General features: G+C 40.1%; 1 protein-coding gene across 1 annotated transcript in view; it reads right to left on the bottom strand.

Moving 5' to 3' along the window:
- Nucleotides 1-14,355, bottom strand: part of LOC100891046 (proline-rich receptor-like protein kinase PERK8) — a 42,529-nt gene extending 28,174 nt beyond the window's left edge. Inside the window, exons 1-3 of the mRNA XM_030972755.1 lie at nucleotides 14,208-14,355; nucleotides 1,173-1,420; nucleotides 443-595 (exon numbers count right to left, since the gene is read on the bottom strand). Of these exons, the coding sequence (XP_030828615.1) occupies nucleotides 443-595; nucleotides 1,173-1,420; nucleotides 14,208-14,329 (523 nt within the window). The 5' untranslated portion in view covers nucleotides 14,330-14,355. The remainder of the gene's footprint in view (nucleotides 1-442; nucleotides 596-1,172; nucleotides 1,421-14,207) is intronic.
- Nucleotides 14,356-19,192: the final 4,837 nt, after the last annotated feature.

Genomic DNA, 19,192 nt, shown 5'->3' on the forward strand with positions numbered 1-19,192 from the left:
TACATTGTTTTGCCTTAGCACGACCTTAGCACGACCGGCTGCCAACCTTCTGCATATGAGTTCGCCATTGCGTCAAGTATTATATGTGTATTCAATGCGTGCATGCATATCTGCGTTAATATTCATGATTCTTAGAGGTGAATTTTTAATTTCTAACCGAGGGCCTGACATTGGTAATAATTACAAATTGTCTGTACTAGTTGGGAGCTATGCACGCAGCATGCAACTTTTAGACACTGCCCTGCAACCGTGACCGATTTAGTGAATGTGTTAGTTGTGGTTACTGAAGCAGATTTTATGCATATGATCATTAGAGGCCTAAAACAGCAAGAATGTACATTATAATGTCACTAAACCTAATCCTATTGCAATTTCTTACAAGATTGAATCGCGTCCAGTCCTAAAGCACACTGTGTCAGAGAATCTACTAAGAGTTACTTACGATGTTTAACTGTCGCTGAGATGAAGCCTGAACGACGAACATGTTTGGTGATGCATACATTGTTTTCACTACCATCAGGTACACACTGTACTAGAAAACAATTCATTGCCTCTGGGTATGTCTTGGTATGAAACACAGCCAACGTACACCATTCTTGAAGAAAGGAAGACAAGGATAGTTCAAAGAACAAAAACCATTAATTCATGTTACAGTGAAATCTCTTTACTCTACAAAGAAAAAAAGAGGATCATTTGTTGAAGAAAAGGGATACTACATATACAATGTAAAGTGAAACTTGTAAATATAGACATTTAAAGAAGAGAAAGGAAACTTTGTGGAAAAACAGATTCCTATGAGTAAACAGTATGGAAGTGGTCATAAAGGCACGTTAAACAATTTTTCAAATTAATAACTGTTACAGAAAATTAAGTAAATGCTTGAGCAAATAACTCTAGCACCAATGTAACTTTATAGCAGTATTAGGAATCAATTCTCTTAAGCTTGTAAAATTGTTACCTTATCTTTTGTAAGAAAAGTCTTTTTTTGTATGCAAGAAATTCATAGTCAGCAATAAATGATATCGTTACAACAACTTACAGTTTTAATTTAGATAACGAAGAAAATGTTTGTGATTAAAAACTAAATTTCTAAACTTATTTGCACCACGTAGGTTAAGACAATACCTCTGCAAAAACTTGGAGAAGATGAGTGTTATAACCATTGCCCTTACCGCCCTCTGATTCACAGCATGCTTCTGCACATTTAAACTTGTTTTCTGCATGAAGATCCATTGTTACTTTGGCTCCGGCATCCTGTGAAAGTGCAACCTGTAGGACTGAGTCCTCTTTAAAGATGAACTGACACTGGTCATTAGGGGAGGTGACCGTCTCTCTGATCACGCTGAGGGAGAGAAGAACTACAAGCCTGCAAAGGCAATGCAAGGTGCCCATAGCAGGAGCTCTAGAGAGGGCAACAAATCTAACCAGAGGAGAAAAAAATACAGGAAATACAGTGTTAAGCACTATAGCACTGGAAAGATCTAAAATGTCAGATAGGAATGTGCTGCAACTGATAATTTGATACTTACTTTACCATAATGGCAATGAGTTTCGTATATGAAGGCACACGCACAGGGTTTACACTAATCGTTATTATTGTAAAGTATATAATTGGCAATTGCAAAAACAATTTTTTACGTGTATACCACTCGTCTTCAAATTTTGGCCGGAACAACATCGCAAACTCTTGTAAGAGGTCAATCATCAGGAACACGTAGAACTAGAAGGTACGCAAATCCAGTATTAAAATGTAACAAGTCAACGCAAAGCGTAGCATCCCCTCGCAGGGTACAAATGGCCTATATACGTTAGAACAAGTTACCTCGATAATAGACTATACTATTATATTACTGGGCAAGGAAGTTGACCACATTTTCACATATATAATTAGGTGTTTTTGCATATTTAATGAGCTATGGCCTTTTACCTTTGACCTACATACTCGGAAATCGAACTTACGCTGTGTTTTGATACCATGAACCTTCATATCAAATTTGATTAAAATCCGTCAAACATTATTAAAGTTATCGAACGGAAACCAGATTCGCATAATGAGCTATGACCTTTGACCTACATACTCCGAAATCGAACTTACGCTGAATTGAACTTAAGCTTCGTTTTGATACCATGAACCTTCATATCAAATTTGATTAAAATCCGTCAAACATTATTAAAGTTATCGAACGGAAACCAGATTCGCATAGTTAATGAGCTATGAGCTTTGACCTACATACTCCGAAATCGAACTTACGCTAAATTGAACTTGAGCTTCGTTTTGATACCATGAACCTTCATATCAAATTTGATTAAAATCCGTCAAACATTAAAGTTATCGAACGGAAACCAGATTCGCATATTTAATGAGCTATGACCTTTCACCTACATACTCCAAAATCGAACTTAGGCTGTGTTTTTATACCATGTATGTATCAAATTTCTTTAAAATCCGTCAAACATTACGTTTCTATATCCACTCCGACTTCGTCGCTGAGGAGATAATTAATTTTTTTTTAATTACAAAGTGCTTTCTACAAGAAGAAATGAGAGTCCACTAGCGAACTCCGAAGCCAGTGTTTATTGTAAACAGTGCCAGCGATGTCAACGATGTAAAGATGTTCCTTTTAGTTCTTAGTTACCTCCTCCTGATATCGATAATGTCAAACTGCTTGCGTTGCAGACAATCTTACCTGTGACGTCATCTAAAGCAGTCACGCAAAATCGGACAGGGGGGGGGGGGGGCGTTGAGGTCTCCCTTCATTTTGATAAAAAAGTAATAAAATTTGAAAATGGCATAATATAGCAGAATACAGTTGGTCCAATTGGCAAAAGGAAGCTGAAATATTTGGAAAACAAGGGAACTTTTCATCAATAAAACTTGTTAGTTCCATTCGTTTGTTATTTGACATCAACATTGATTCATTAAACTATTTGTTAACCATTTGAAATTATATACCTCACTTAAGAAATCCAGCCATCTGATTGGTTGAAATTGCATTCATAAACTTTAACTATTTCTGTAAAATTCCCAGTAACCATGGTTAAAACAGTTCTAAAATCCCAGTAACCATGGTTACCGGGAAATAGTTCAGTCTCCATGGTTACCCCATAGGTTTACATGTTAAACTAGATGGAATTCGACTGCGCGCAGTCGAAAATGATGCCTCCGTTATAGAGCAATTTTACAAACCAAAACAGAAAAAAAAAATTGAATTCACGTTCAATGGTAATCCATTGACAGGTTCTCAGAATATTGTGATTACAAGCAATTTCTCATATACATATATGACCCTTTGATCTTTGACCTCATGACCATAAAATCTACTCAGTTCATTGGCTCTGCAAGATGTTCTGAGTTAAATAGTAATCCATCTGTCAGTTCTAATGAGAATGCGTTCACAAGCTATTTTTGCATACATAATGGGCCCATGACCTTTGACCTTATGAACCAAGAATCTACTCAGTTCATTGGCTCTGCACGTAACAAACATGACCTAATTTTGGCATGAATCCATCAATCGGTTCTTGAGATAACGCGATCACAAGCTGTTTTTGCATTCATAATGTGCGCTGTGGCCTTTGACCTTTGACCTACGTGCTCCAAAATCTAATCAGATTGTCTTCCTATGGTGATACACACTGTCATTAAGTTTGAAGTTTAAATCTCCAGTGGTTCTTGAGATATTATGATAACAATCTCAATGTATGGAATTTCATAAGTTGACCTCTGTGACCCTTGACCTTTGACCTACGTGCTCCAAAATCTAATCAGATCGTCTTCCTATGGTGATACATACTATCCTTAAGTTTGAAGTTTTTACATCTCCAGTGGTTCTTGAGATATCATGATAACAATCTCAATGTATGGAATTTCATAAGTTGACCTCAATGACCCTTGACCTTTGACCTACGTGCTCCAAAATGTAATCAGATTGTTTTCCTATAGTGATACACACTATCACTAAGTTTGAAGTTTAAATCTCCAGTGGTTCTTGAGATATCATGATAACAATCTCAATGTATGGAATTTCATAAGTTGACCTCTGTGACCCTTGACCTTTGACATACGTGCTCCAAAATCTAATCAGATCGTCTTCCTATGGTGATACATACTATCCTTAAGTTTGAAGTTTAAATCTCAAATGGTTCTTGAGATATCGCGCTAACAAACTCAATACAAGGAATTTCATAAGTTGACCTCTGTGACCTGTGACCTTTGACCTACGTACTCCAAAATCTAATCAGATCGTCTTCCTATGGTGATAAATACTATTCCTGAGTCTTAAGTTTAAATCTTAAATGGTTCTTGAGATATTGTGATAACGGTCAAACGGGACGGACGGACGGACGTACGGACGGACGTACGGACGTACGGACGGACGTACGGACGTACGGACGGACAACCCGAAAACATGATGCCTCCGGCACCACCTTCGGTGGCGGAGGCATAAAAATGGTCTGAGCGATCGAGGATACCGTACATGTACGTGTGCGAAGAATTGGTCGGTAATTTCAATACAATTGAATCTCGATCGATCTTACCGACAATTTTTATCTTGCATTGTTGACATGAAGACGAAAATAAACTTCCAAAAACAAAAAAAACAACATCTGTCGATAGATCTTGATCTAAATTCGTGCCAATATGCATTGCAAAAGTAAAAGAAGGGCCCGTTTAATGGAGCAGCCACGAAGCATCCACCACGCGAAGCCGTTTTCAATCCATTTTAATGTACATATTAGAGAAAACTGCTCTGTAAGGTAACAGAGCGCGATTGCCGAGCGGTTTAAGGCGGTGATTTTAGTAACATCACCTTCTGTACGCAAGAGATCGGATCCCATCTTCGACAAAAGTTTTTTTAATTTTTGTTTTTTATTTTATTTTTTTTCGGCATATAAAAGTATTAATGACTGCTTTAATATTCGAGAAATAGTTGTTTTTATACGCTCAAGGGAAGGTTAGAATTGTGCTATTGCCCGAGGCGTGCCGAGGGCAATAGCAGTCATTAATACTATAGTATCACACAGCAGGTTTTACAAAATGTTGCGTGAATGTACTACAGTATCGCCTAACTAACTTTATTCACAACCAGGATAGTAACGCTGCTCGACATGTGTGCCCTAACCCAGTAGTTCATGGGATCGTACCATCACATCATAGTTCGTTGGTAAGCCAATGTTGTATTGAATATTATATTGCACGCTAACATCATGGGTCGATGGCTAGCGGTGCACCCAACGATGTTTAGCTCTTTCATTGCTATTACTTCATGGTAGTTCATGGGATCCATAGATCATTACGTACGGTAGACCGAAAGCTTCAGTCTCTGATATCGACAGTTGTTCCACTGAGATTACATCTGGCTCCTCTGACCGCCTCTATACATGTGTAAGGTTGACAAATGTCAGTTTTATTATAGCCTATCTGTTTGGCCACGAGAGATTAAACCTCCCTGGGTGGTCACTAACAGGCGGATATCTCAAATCAGCTCTCAATAAACAAAAGAACTAGATGGATGTTCGACTGCACGCAGTCGCAAATGATGCCTCTGCCATAGAGCAATTTTACAAACCAAAACAGAAGCAATTTTTAAAATGTAAATTTGATTGTAATCCATTAACAGGTTCTCAGAAAATTGTGTTTACAAGCTATTTTTTCATGTACATGTATGACCCTTTTAACTTTGACCTCATGACCCTAAAATCTAATCAGTTCATTGGCTCTGCAAGATACATAGATCTACATGTACATGTTCCGAGTTTGATAGTAATCCATCCGTCAGTATTGTACTGCGTTCTCAAGCTATTTTTGTAAACATAATGAGCCCCATGACCTTTGATCTCACGTCCCCAAAATCTAATCAGTTCATTTGCTCTGCAAGATACATGTATGACCCAAGTTTAGCGATAATCCATCAATCGGTTCTTGAGATAATGTGATCACAAGCTATAAATGCATGTACATAATAAGCACTGTGACCTTTGACCTCTTGACCGAAAAATCTAATCAGTTCATTAGCTTAGCAAGATACATACTTGATGGTTACGAGGTTACAGTGCTTCAGTTCGCTTTTTCACCTCCCAAAGCACAGATGATGCCAAATTAATGATAAAAGTAAAATTAAAAAAATAACGAGGGAAACGCTCTCGGCGGTCTCGCCTGCATTACGCAATTCAATATGATGAAAAATTGAGGTTGGACATTATTCATAGGCTGGGAGGCCCGTTAGGAAAATATAATATCCATATTCTAGACTAGATCTACACAAATTCATTTATTTTAATTATAATCAAATGAACGGCAAAGTTTTTACTAACCCTGTAAACGATCATCGGATCGGACGCCGATACCGATTCGATCAGGGGTGATCGGATCATAATTTCCGATCACCGATCAATAAAAATGTTGATATTTAGTGCCTTTTCATGACTTTGAAATTAATAATATTGGTCTAAGAGCAGAGGCAAAACATGCGGGCCGCCATCTTGGATTATAATGTAGGTATGCATTATAGCGGCCCGCATGTTTTGCTTCTGCTCTTAGACCAATATTATTAATTTCAAAGTCATGAAAAGGCACTAAGTATCAACAAACATGGTCTACAACAGCTCCAAATGACAAAATAATCCCAGCCATGATTTTTTTTTGAGCATTTGATAGCCAAAACTTGAAAATTTTCGTCATAAAAAAAAAAATCAAGCTTAGTCGATCTTCTGATCCGATACCGATCAAAGGTGCGAGGGTGTATATCCGATCAGAGCCCCAACTTACAGGGTTAGTTTTTACTACAACTTGGTTAAAGTTTCCTGGAACAAACTACCGATGTCAGCAGTGAATGCACCAACCATGAACAGATTCAAATCAGAGGTGGATGCCTATCTTTCAACACAGCTCGACAAGTTTAGTTATAGGCCCAGCAGGTGATAATCCTGTTGAGTCTTCCCACAGATCCAGTGATGGACCTATTGTATTAAGGAAAGAACTCTTTGCTGTGGTGTACTGATGAAGTATGGGAGGGCATTACAAGACATTGTCTTACTAAGGAGCCCGAAAAAACAGGTGAATAAGTGTTCAACTATAACATTTATCGTCATTTGGTAATCATATTACACGATAAATTTTCTAGTTGAACAATAAGATCCCTAGCCCCAAGGCATTTTGCTGGTGCTAGATATCATTCATACCGTTAAATGGTAAGTTAATAATTTTGTTTGAATGGAAGCAAATGACTTCAAAATTTGCCAATATTTTTTTCAATAATTTCACACCCAATTCCAAAGAAAATTTCTACTCTGGGTTGTTTCATGTACTTCTTTCCATTGGTGATATCAGATTATTGAAATCTTGCCATTTTTGAAATAGCGAACTTAGGTCATGCGCAAACTATGGTCACTAGGACCCCTGTTACAGTGAGCAAAAGGCCTGGCCTCGCACTGTAAACGCGCAAAAGGCCAAATGCGAGGCCAAACTGGCCGCGCATTTGGCCCTGCTCTGGAGGTAGTCTCGGCCGCGGCCAGTCTGCGGCCTGGCCCTGCTACCCCGGAAGTGAAAGTTCGCCGTGTATAGGAAATTGGGGAAAAGATTCACTGCAAATCACGCGCGACCGGATCTGCACGATGACCCCCAGCGCGCCCCCCCAAATAATCGTTTGTTTACATGCAGAGCGCCACTCTGACAAAATATTGAAAGGTCCTGGGCCAGGCCACGGCCTGGCCTAGCACTGTAAATGCACAAAATTGCGGGGCCGAGTATGCTGTGTATTAAAAACTGGTCTAGATTCTATTGATTCCCTACATTTCAAACACCTCTGTACAAAACTCAACTGATTTCACTAAAAATATATCAGCCCCCGGGTCATATAGCTCTATGCTGGAGTGCATGAACATACTGTTTCATGGTTCTAATGTCCTTTGGCAAGACATTGATCTACACTTGCCACACTCCACCCAGGTGAAGTAAATGGTTACTTGGTAGGAATTTATTCCTTGAAATGCTAGAGCGCCGTATGGAAGCCGTGCTGAAGCCAGGGTAATAATCGTGAGCGCCAGGAGGGTCAAATCTGACTGACATGAGCGCTATACAAGAACCCACTATTATTATTATTATTATTATACGTAAGTCCGTAAATTTCGCATTTAAAAATAAGTTATCAAATTTTGATAACTGTAATTAGGAGATAGACATACCAACCTAATTTACATCTGATTTAGAAATCAGAAAATTAGGTCTAAATAAAGAAAATCGGGGAGAAAATGTCGTGAACGAAAAATGTTCATCGCTGGCTCTAGATTACCCTCACGGTATGAGATCTCTGTAGTACCGTCTGTATATGGGGAATGTCAACAAATGTCAGTTTTATAAAAGAAATGACCCATATCAGACGGTTATTTCTGTCTATGACTCTCTATGCTCTGCTAGAGTGCTACCGACCAGCACACTCGGCATGTCAGATGCTGTGTAGTGCCTAGTGCCATGCCAGTCACTCCAGTAAAGCATAGAGAGTCCATGCTAATGCGTATGGACCTCTAGCACTGCATGTGTGTGGTAGGCACGGTATGAATTTTTTTTACTCTTAAATATATGTAAAATACTCGACAAATACAACATAACATAGGTTATGTTATATTTGTCTTACATTTTACAATACTTAAGAGTCTTAATTTAATAATAGAAGAGAAAAAAAGAATTTAAAACTCACTTTTAAAGCTCTTTTTTTCTCCTGCTTTTACAGAGACAGCTGCATGATTCCCTCCTCGATTACGATGACATCAAAACTGTGCACGTTGCGCACACCATACAATTCTACATGCATCCGACAAGTCGCCACAAAGACAACTCGTCCCTGGACAACTCGACACAATACCCTCAATATCTCGCCACAATACCCTGGACTACTCAACCATAGCAGGTTGTCCAGGGTATTGTGGCAAGATGTCCATGGTATTGTGTCGAGTTGTCCAGGGGCGAGTTCACGAAGCAAATATATCGTTTATCCATGTACAATGAGTTTACGAGCACCCATTGGGTGATCAATCTAGCAAAAAAAATCCCAAGTAACGCCCCCGGGCGCTGATCCAATCAGAAAATTGATGCGTAAATCAGCTTGACCTTAGTTTGACTTGGGCGGCTACTTTGCTCTTCCGTTCGGGCGTACGATCGACTCCTCGGTTTTCCGAACGATTCCTCGGTTAGGTTTTCGGGTTTCGGATAATACCGGCAAGTTTAATGACCGTGGGAAAGCGAGCCAAGTTATGCGCATTGCGGCATGATTTGAGTTCATGGAAAGTTCAACTGCGCGTGCCTCGCCAGCTCAAGGAATGCAGTCTAGTCATTGGTGTTATAATTAGCATTGGCGAAATGAAAATCATAATCTAATGGAGGAGATTAATTATGTGCAATATTAATTGTCATGATGATTGGCACAGCAGGTTCTTCCATTCATTCATATTTTGATGTTGCATGTACTTTTATCCTTCCTCTCACTCTCTCATCCCTTTTCTCTATCTGAACTTGCTACTTTCAGATTTTCCTTTTCTTCTTCAGTTCTGGTCTTTCCTCTCTATTTCTATTTCACTCCCACCCCCTGTCTCTCTGTCTGTATCTCTCTCTCTCTCTCTCTCTCTCTCTCTCTTTGCTCTCTCTGCCTCTTCCTCTTTCTCCCTTCGTCTCTCCTTCATCCCCTCTGTTTCTCTCTCACACTTTCTGTCCCTCCCTCCTCCTCTCCACCTCTTTTCTCTTATGATGATGTTTTACAGTACAACATTCTATAATTATATTTTATTTTTATCATATTTTGTGGGTTGCACAGGAGCAGGGTCCACGTCCCGCAACCTGGGTGTCATGATTTCTTGAAGCCATGATAGCTGATGCTCCTACATGTATGTAAATACATACATGTATTAATACATTTAAATATCAATTTACCAATTAAAATGGAAAACAAGTTCATAAACATTAGACACGATTGTCGTAATGAGCTGTGCTGCTCATAATTAGGAAATGTATTAGTTGTACAAAGCAAAAGAGATGACTCAATGAGTGCGGACAGGCGCGGATCCAGGGCGAACGGACTTTGCCGCCCCCCCCCCCCCCTCCCGCAAAAAGAGAGAGAGAGAGAGAGAAAGAAGGGAAAGAGGAGAGAAAGGGAAAGAAAGAAGAGGAAGAAGAAAAGAAAAAGGGGAAAGGAGATCGGGCGGCAAAAGGGCCTTGCCTCCCAGCTGTTACCTCCCCCTCCCCCCCCCCCATCACAAAATAAGAGAGAAGGAAGGAAAGGGAAAGGAAAAAGAGGAGGGAAAGGAAAAAGAGGAGATAAAGGGAAAGAAAAAAAGAGAAAGAAGATAGTTAAGGTGTAGATTGGGGGGGGCACTGATGGGGGGGGGGGTTGGGCTTGGGGAAGGGGGTGACAGATGCCCCCAAAATATAATTCAAACGTGGTTTATTTCTAATTCGATACCGGTGAATTACAAATATTACTAAAATGACATGATTTTCCTAGATTTTTTTTATGAGTGTTGGGAAATGGCAAATTCCTAAATAAGGAAAAAAGAATAGTGACCTGCCTTTGTCACAAAATAATGAGGAGTCAAAATGTGCTCATCTGACCGTAATTAAAAGCCTATATTCCCTGAGCTTCTGTGTGCTCCTCCCCTTGACCCCCGCCGGGGCTTCGACCCTAGACCCCACGCTAATTTACGTTACGTTGATCATTTCTACCCCCCCCCCCCCTCAAAAAAAAAAAAAAAAAAAAAAAACACCAACAACAACATCAACAATAACACGTTTTTGCTCATTTCGCCACTGCTGGGTCACCATTACGTACCAATATTTGGCTTGCATAATTTCAAATCCCCCCCCCCCTAAGAAATTCTGGATCCGCGCCTGAGTGTGGAGGTATATGTATGTATTGATTGATTGAGTTTTATTCGACAAGCTTCGAACATACAACATTATACAATAATAACAAATCAACAAGTCAGCTTGAACAGGATAACCCACGAGAGCTTATTTCCAGTGGGGTCCCTTACAGACATATATAAAATTAATAAGTAAAAATAGTCATATTTACAGACAGATAAGAAAAATTAAAGAATTACCTTTTAAAGATAATAATAATAACATTAAACTGATGATAGAAATGATAATAAGTACAAGAAGAAAAGGAAGAAGGAGAAGAAGAAAAAGAGGAGGAGGAAGAAGAAGAAAATAATGATGAATTAGTAGAATTTCTATAACGTACGAAAACATAAATATATACAAAATGAAAAAGTATGAACCGGCAGAAGAATACAAATTTCAATCACATGTCATTCACTTCTCCGACTGTCAAGTATTAGGTTTTCCTTTAATTTCCTCTTAAAATGAGCATAGTTTTTTTTTTGAGCTTTGAAAATTGACATCCAACACAAGGCCCCCCCCCCCCCGCTCTCTCTCTTTCTCTCTCCTTCTCTCTTTCTCTCTAATTATTTATCTCAATGTCATACCCCCTTTCCATCACATCTCACTCTGATCTAATATGAAATTGGACTGAACAGGAAAAGAATGACCGCATCAAAGATGTATGCACTTACATAAGTTATACATTTAATGATACCCTCCGACATCTCTGAATAACATATTTGAATACATAGAGTAGAATAGAATAGAAATGGTTCTTATTAGAAAGATCATCGCAGCCAATGGCTGAATTGCGATCCATTTCACAAACATACAATTGCAATTTAAATTGAAATAACACAAAATATGACATAAATCAAAAATCAAACATAGACCCCCGATAGGCATTTAAAAAGTCATTGATCAAATTCAAATTTTTGTTAAATAAAAGACAGAGAAAGAGAGAGGTGTAGAGGAGGGAGAGTTGGAGTGATGATAAAGAGAGAGAAAGAGAGGAAGAGAGGAAGAGAGAAAAAGAGAGAGAGAGAGAAGGGGGGACGAAAGAGTGAGACGGAAAGAGAGAGAGATATATATATATATACATTTATGAATATAATAAGCGATGACTGAAAGCATAACATTGATAATAATATGATACTACACATACAAAAAAGAAATATTAAAAAAATAATTACCAAAAAAAAAAAGCTGCCCCCAACCCCACTAATTTTTTTTTACCCCCCCCCCCCCCAAAAAAAAAAAAAAAAATGCAACATTGTTACTGAAAATAATTTGGGAAACTCAATTATATAATACTGTCAAACGATCAAAATCCTCTCAAGATTTAACCATTTTTATCAAATTTGTCAGTTTTGTTAGCAAGTATACTAACCTGCCTCTCATTTATGAAACTATTACTGATATGTTATTTTATTGTCATATTACAACTTTCCATTTCGGACTTGTATTTGCATTTAATTATTTGACAGAGTGCTTTAATTATTTGACAGAGTGCTTTAATTATTTGACAAAGTGCTTATTATTTGACAAAGAAATTAATGTAGGAATGGAGACCACCAAATCTCGGTTGAGCACCCTTCGGAGCTTAGTTAGTTCCTGGTGTGTTTTTACAAAACGCCGAAATCATATTGCCGTTTCCCCCAGGCCAGGCAATTTCCCCCAGGCCAGGCAGTTTCCCCCAAGCCAGGCCGCGCAAACGCGTAACCATGGAAATACTACGAACGCTGACCACAACCAGTTCAAAGTACAACATATACGCAGTCACAATCAGACGTAAACACGGCGAACGATTTCATACGACACTCAGCTGTATGGTTCGGAATTATTACCGAACAAAGGAAGCAAACTTCGGCTCTGACGCCCTAGCTGTCAATCATACAAAAATGGATACCAAAAACACTGAAATTTCAGGCTTTAAACAGGTGACGCACTTTACACATAGGTGACGCACACATGGCGTTCCATACACATGCAAATGAAACGTGAACGGACATTTCAGGAAAAGAATCAAGTTTGTACCTTAAATATGACTTTTTTGATAATTTTTCTTAGTTAAGTAAGACTTATACTTAAGTGAAATACTTAAGTGAAATACTTAAGTGAAAAAATCATTAAAAATAGAGGGTTTGACTGAAATATCACAATTTTGGTATTGAAAAAAACGGAAAATAGTATGCTCTCTCGTCGCACTCAAATTTGTAACGTTAAGCGAATGGCGGGTCTTTTACATCCAATCAGAAGGAACAAGAACGTTGATTCGTGGGCGGGGCGCGGGCGGGTAATTCAAATGAGGCGGAGACCGATTAAACGTAACTGCGCAAGCGCTAAATGTAAGGAATATTGCTTCGTGGAGTTGTCTGGAATTTGGTGAAACCATACGTGACACGATATCTAAAGCTAATTGCGCAATATCTGACGGGTAGTTGTCTTATCTCGCAGACGTTTTCATTTATTGCTTTATCTCAGGTTTAAAGGGCTAGGCCTCTTATTTCGTACGAATTTCGAGATAGACAATAGAAATGCCTATTATTAGTATCATTATTTTTAGTATTAAGACCCCACAATTGCATAATTGAATATCATACTTTGAAATTATATAGTAATGCTCTGCCACCCCTGTCAGCTTAACTTAGTTGAGCTGAAATGTAGAGCTATATGTATTTAATACCAAACTCTAAAAACGCTCGTACGCAACAGCATAGGCCTACCGCTGAGCTGTGTACACAACCGATAGCATCCATATCAACAAGCAAGGACATGCAAGTATTCGGACGTAAGAGGTCGAGACCTCTTAAAAAAAACGTAATTAAATCCGAAAATGGCGCACATTAGCTGAAGACGATTGGGCTAGCCTATAGATCTAGGCCTAGAATCTAGATCTACTGTACAACAAATTACAAACATGACAAGTAAGTAGATCTAGAAGTCTAGTCTAGATCTAGATTTTCTAGGCCAGATGTCTGGAAACCAAGGAAATTTCCACAAACGAAACTTGTAAGTTCCATTCTTTATGTATTTGTGATGGGTAATATCCCATGTAAATTATTAGTAGTTCTTTTTAAAGGATCGTAGTACATTCTTTTAATTTTTTTGCTTTAATGTACTGGTGCCAGTTTTGTGTGTTATTACTAGGCCTAGAATCTACACAACCAGGATAGTGATGCTCCTATGTGTGATGCCATTGGGCGTCATTTACGCGTGTCGATAAACAGAGCAGCAACAAACAGGTAACCGTTAATAACCACAACTTCCTGGTATTTTATTGTTAACAACAACAAACCAACAAACATCTCACATTCTTTCAGTAAATCCTTACCTATTTTTACCACTTTCAAATATCAATGGTTTGGCGGAATTTATCATGATGTCGCTATCAAAATCTTCCCACTCATGTTGTTTACTTTGGAAATCCACGTCGGTGAATTTCGTTTTCATCATGACCACCGGCACCAGATGGCGTTTTTCCAGTTTTTACGCAGGGGGTCTCAATTCGGAATTACGTCGTGTAGCAATTCGAATTACGACACGACGTAATTATTTAGGTAGTGTGGTAATTCGAATTACGACACGACGTAATTATTTAGGTAGTGTGGCAATTCGAATTACGACACGACGTATATCCATGTTTTTGACGGTCTCCTGCTTCCATATGCGTGCGCGCGATTTAACGTCGTGTAGTTAAATGAATTAACTAGGGTCTACATGAATTAACTACACGACGTAAAATAATATATTAAGGTAAAAAAAAATAAAATAAAAAAAAAGAAATTGGGGGGGGGGGAGAAAAAAATTTGGAAAAAAGAATTTCAAGGGGAAAAAATATTCATGTAAAAAAAATATTGAAAAGAAAAAATTACCCTCGGTAAAGCGTTGGTCACATCCCACCGTGCGTGTTTTTAGTCCGTACGGTTTTTGGTGAGGCCACGGCCGCCAGCGCATATTTTTTTTTACACAACTGTTTAGCCACTTCAGTCAAATATACTGTGCAAACGACAGAGTCTAGCATTACCCTAAAGGCGTTGTGGCATGCGCCTGTAATCCAGCTCAGGCGCGGATCCAGGATTTTCCAATAGGGGGGGCCGGAAATTTGAAAATTGCGCAGACAGTTTTTCAACTCAACATACCAATACTGACAAGGTCATATAAGAAGCACCATACCGGTAATTTTTTTTGACATTTTCATCGGGGGGGGGGGGGGGGGGGGGCTGAAGCCAGGCGCGGATCCAGGATTTCTTAGGGGGGGGGGGCCCAAATTTGAAATTATATGCGAGCCAAATATTGGTACGTAATGGCGACCAACAGTGACGTCATGCGGGGGCGGGGGGGGGGGGGGGGGTCGGTGAAGGGGGGGCGAGTTACCCCCTCACAGGCTTTGAAGTTTCATTATATTATTAGAGAAAGAAGACGATTCGTTGTACCGTTGTCGAAAATAATTCTCGTCTGAATTTAGTTTCTTTCCCTCCCGCGCGAAGCGCGGAAAATTTTACGATTTGTTAAATTATTAGAGAAAGAAGACGATTCGTTGTAGAGTTCTCGACTCTTAATCCTTGTCTAAATTCAGTCCCCCCCCCCCTCCCCCTCCTGCGCGAAGCGCGGAAGCTTTGACGTTTAATTAAACTTTTAAAGAAAGAAGACGATTCGTTGTACCGTTCTCGACCCTTTATCCTCGTCTGATTTTAGTTTCCCCCCTCCCGCGCGAAGGGCGGAAGCTTTTACGTTTCATTAAATCATTAGAGAAAGAAAACAATTCGTTGTACAGTTCTCGACTCTTAATCCTTGTCTAAATTCAGTCCCCCTCCCCCTCCTGCGCGAAGCGCGGAAGCTTTGGCGTTTTATTAAACTATTAAAGAAAGAAAACGATTCGTTGTACCGTTCTCGACCCTTTATCCTCGTCTGATTTCAGTTCCCCCCTTCCCGCGCGAAGCGCGGAAGCTTTTACGTTTCAATAAATCATTAGAGAAAGAAAACTATTCGTTGTACAGTTTTCGACTCTTAATCCTTGTCTAAAATCAGTCCCTCCCCCCTCCCCCTCCTGCGCCTAGCGCGGAAGCTTCTACGTTGCATTAAATCATTAGAGAAAGAAGACAATTCGTTGTACCGTTCTCGACTCTTAATCCTCGTCTGAATTCAGTCCCCCCCCCTCCCGCGCGAAGTGCAGAGGCTCTTACGTTTCAATAAATCATTAGAGGAAGAAAACGATTCGTTGTACAGTTCTCGACTCTTAATCCTTGTCTAAAATTAGTCCCCGTCCCCCTCCCCCTCCTGCGCGAAGCGCGGAAGCTTCTACGTTTTATTAAATCATTAGAGAAAAATGACGATTCGTTGTACAGTTATTGACTCTTAATCCTCGTCTGAATTCAGGTTCCCCCCCCCCCCTTCGCGGAAGGCGCGGAAGCTTTTAATCTTCATTTAATCGTTAGAGAAGAAGACGATTCATTGTACCGTTCTCGATAATAAACCTCATCGGAATTTAGTTTCCCCTCCATCCCGCGCGAAGCGCAGAAGCTATTACGTTTCATTAAATCATTAAAGATTCGTATTACCGTTCTCGCCTCTGAATCTTCGTCTGAATTCAGCCCCCCCCCCTCCCCTCCTGCGCGAGGCTTTGACGTTTTATTATTAGAGAAAGAAAACGATGCGTTGTACCGTTCTCTATACTCTTAATCCTTGTCTGAATTTCAAAGATAATCTTTGTCTGCTCCTTTTTCTTCCTACGTCCTCTTCCGATTGGAGGGGGGACCGCCCCCCCCCTGGCTACGCGCCTGTGGTCAGATAAACACATCTTGATACCTTGTCCGACCCCGCAAGCTCAGGGGTTTAAGGCAATAAATTACGATCAGATAAGCATTCAGGGGCCCGCCTTAGGGCCCCTGGTGGGGTCGAGGCGGCGGAGCCGGCCCCGGAAGCTCAGGGGTTTTAGGCGTTTAATAAAGGTCAGATGAGCATATTTTGATGCCTCATTATTTTGTTAACACTGGCAGTTAACTATTCTCACTTTCTTGCTCTCATTCTATTCTATTTCTCTTTAATATACTTTGTCAAGAAAAGTGGGGGAGGGGGGGGGGGGGGGGAGCTCGAGGTTCTCGATCCCCGCCGTACCTCGGGCCCTGACATGACTTTTGTACGAATCTCAAGAATCATATTTTTTGCCTGGTTGTAAATTTAGGAATTTGTCATTTTTCAACAAACGTATAATTTACTAAAAAGTGAGGAAAAATTTCGGAAATTATGTCATTTCAGCATTATTTGTAATCCACCGTTGTGGAATTAGAAATAAACCACGTTTGAATTTGATTTCCCCAAAGCCCCCCCCCCCCCCCTCTATCAGTACGCCAGTATCTCCTCTTTTCCTTTTTTCTTTCCCTTTCCTTCCTTCTCTCTTATTTTTTTTTGATGGGGGGGGGGGGGGGGGACAGCCTGGGAGGCAAGGCCCTTTCGCCCCCTGATCTCCTTCTTCCCCCTTTTCTTTTCTTCTTCCTCTTCTTTCTTTCCCTTTTTCTCCTTTTTCCCTTTCCCTTCTTTTCCTTTCTTCTTTTTTTTTGTTTTTGTTTTGTTTTTGCGGGGGGGGGGGGCCAAGGCCCGCTCGGCCCCCCCCTGGATCCGCGCCTGGCTGAAGCCTCTTGCCCGAAAATGTAATTTTCTGGTTTCACAATTCGGCTAGTGAGCGAAGCGAGCGAGCAAAAATTTGAAGATAATATGTATTTTGTGAAAGTGTTATTTATCACCAAAATATACGAGAAAAGATATAACAAATTCATATTCGGGCAGCTCGCTGTCCCCTCCCCGTCAAAGCTTCCGCGCTTTGCGCGGGAGGGGAGGGTGAGGAGGGGGGGGGGGGGGAGATGGCGGGAACTCAATTCAGACAAGGATTAAGAGTCGAGAACGGTACAACGAATCGTCTTCTTTCTCTAATAATTTAATGAAACGTCGAGGCTTCCGCGCTTCGCGCGGGGGAAACTCAATTCAGAAAAGGATAAAGAGTCGATGACGTTAGAACGAATCATCTTCTTTCTCTAATAATTCAATGCAACGTTAAGCTTCCGCGCAAAGCGCAGGAGGGGGAAACTGAATTCAGACAAGGATTAAGAGTCGAGAATGGAACAACGAATAATCTTCTTTCTCTAATAATTTCATTAAACTATGAAAAGCGAAAGCTTCCGTGCTTCGCGCGGAAGGGGGGGGGGGGGCTAAATTCAGTCAAGTAATAAGAGTCGAGAATAGTACAACAAATCTTCTTCCTCCAATAATTAATGAAAGGGCAAAGCTTCCGCGCTTCGCGCGGGCGCACAGTGGGCCAGGGAGGAACCAAAGTGTGCCAAAACTAATTTCTGGGGATTTATTTTCTATAAATCCATAGGAAATGTTTGGATGTCCAGGGATTTCCGCTTAAATGGTATTACCAACATTTTCTCTGATATCTAAGCTTTAAGTTGATACCAGATTTGGCTGCCCGATTGTGCCCGTTATTATGTTAGAGCCGTTCTCCTTGCAACATTGCCTCGAAAAATGTGTTTATTTTGGTCCGCGGTGTCAGAACAAGTGTCACGCGCCCCAAGCGCCGTGATTTATGACCGCGAATCCTTCATGATTCAGCCGCGGACTAAAAACAAACATATTTTTCGGGACAATGTGGCAAGGGGAATCGGCTCTAACATGACAACGGGCAGGATCGGGCAGCCAAATTTGGTATCAACTTAAAGCTTAGAAATCAGACAAAATGGTGGTATTAAAATATAAGCGGAACTCTGCGGAAATTTAAACGTTTCTCTGTATTTATAAAAAAAACATGGATAATTAGTCCATTTTTCAGTGAAATAACCTTTAATATAATATCATGAAGATTGTGTTTCTATATATTTTAACCAATTCATGCAACGAAATGAACTAACAGGAATATGTGAGAGCAATTTCATATCAATAATGTTATATATGGTTTAGAGTGGCAGTGCGCCCTCTTGTGTTATGTACTGACTTGACAACCAGAATGAAGATTACTAGAATAAAGCACTAACCAGTTGAAGTTGTAAACTTTAAACAGACTTTATTGCCTATTATGTAGAGTCAAACAAAAGCATAAAACATGGTGTCAGAAGTGTAGTGACCATGGACTCATTCCTGAAATCGGCGTACAGCCAGGAAGAATAATTTACAGAGTCGAACTGTTCACGTTCCGAGCAAATTTGCAGCAACCGAGTACACGCGAAGTCGTCGTACAGTGGACAGATTAGCGAATGGTTCGTAGCATAGCATCCATAAACGCGACGTCGTTGAGCAGCGGTGAATATGACTTATGAACATTGT

The sequence above is a fragment of the Strongylocentrotus purpuratus genome, unplaced genomic scaffold (genome assembly GCF_000002235.5).
Source record: "Strongylocentrotus purpuratus isolate Spur 01 unplaced genomic scaffold, Spur_5.0 spur5_scaffold_6, whole genome shotgun sequence".
Lineage (NCBI taxonomy): Eukaryota > Metazoa > Echinodermata > Echinoidea > Camarodonta > Strongylocentrotidae > Strongylocentrotus > Strongylocentrotus purpuratus.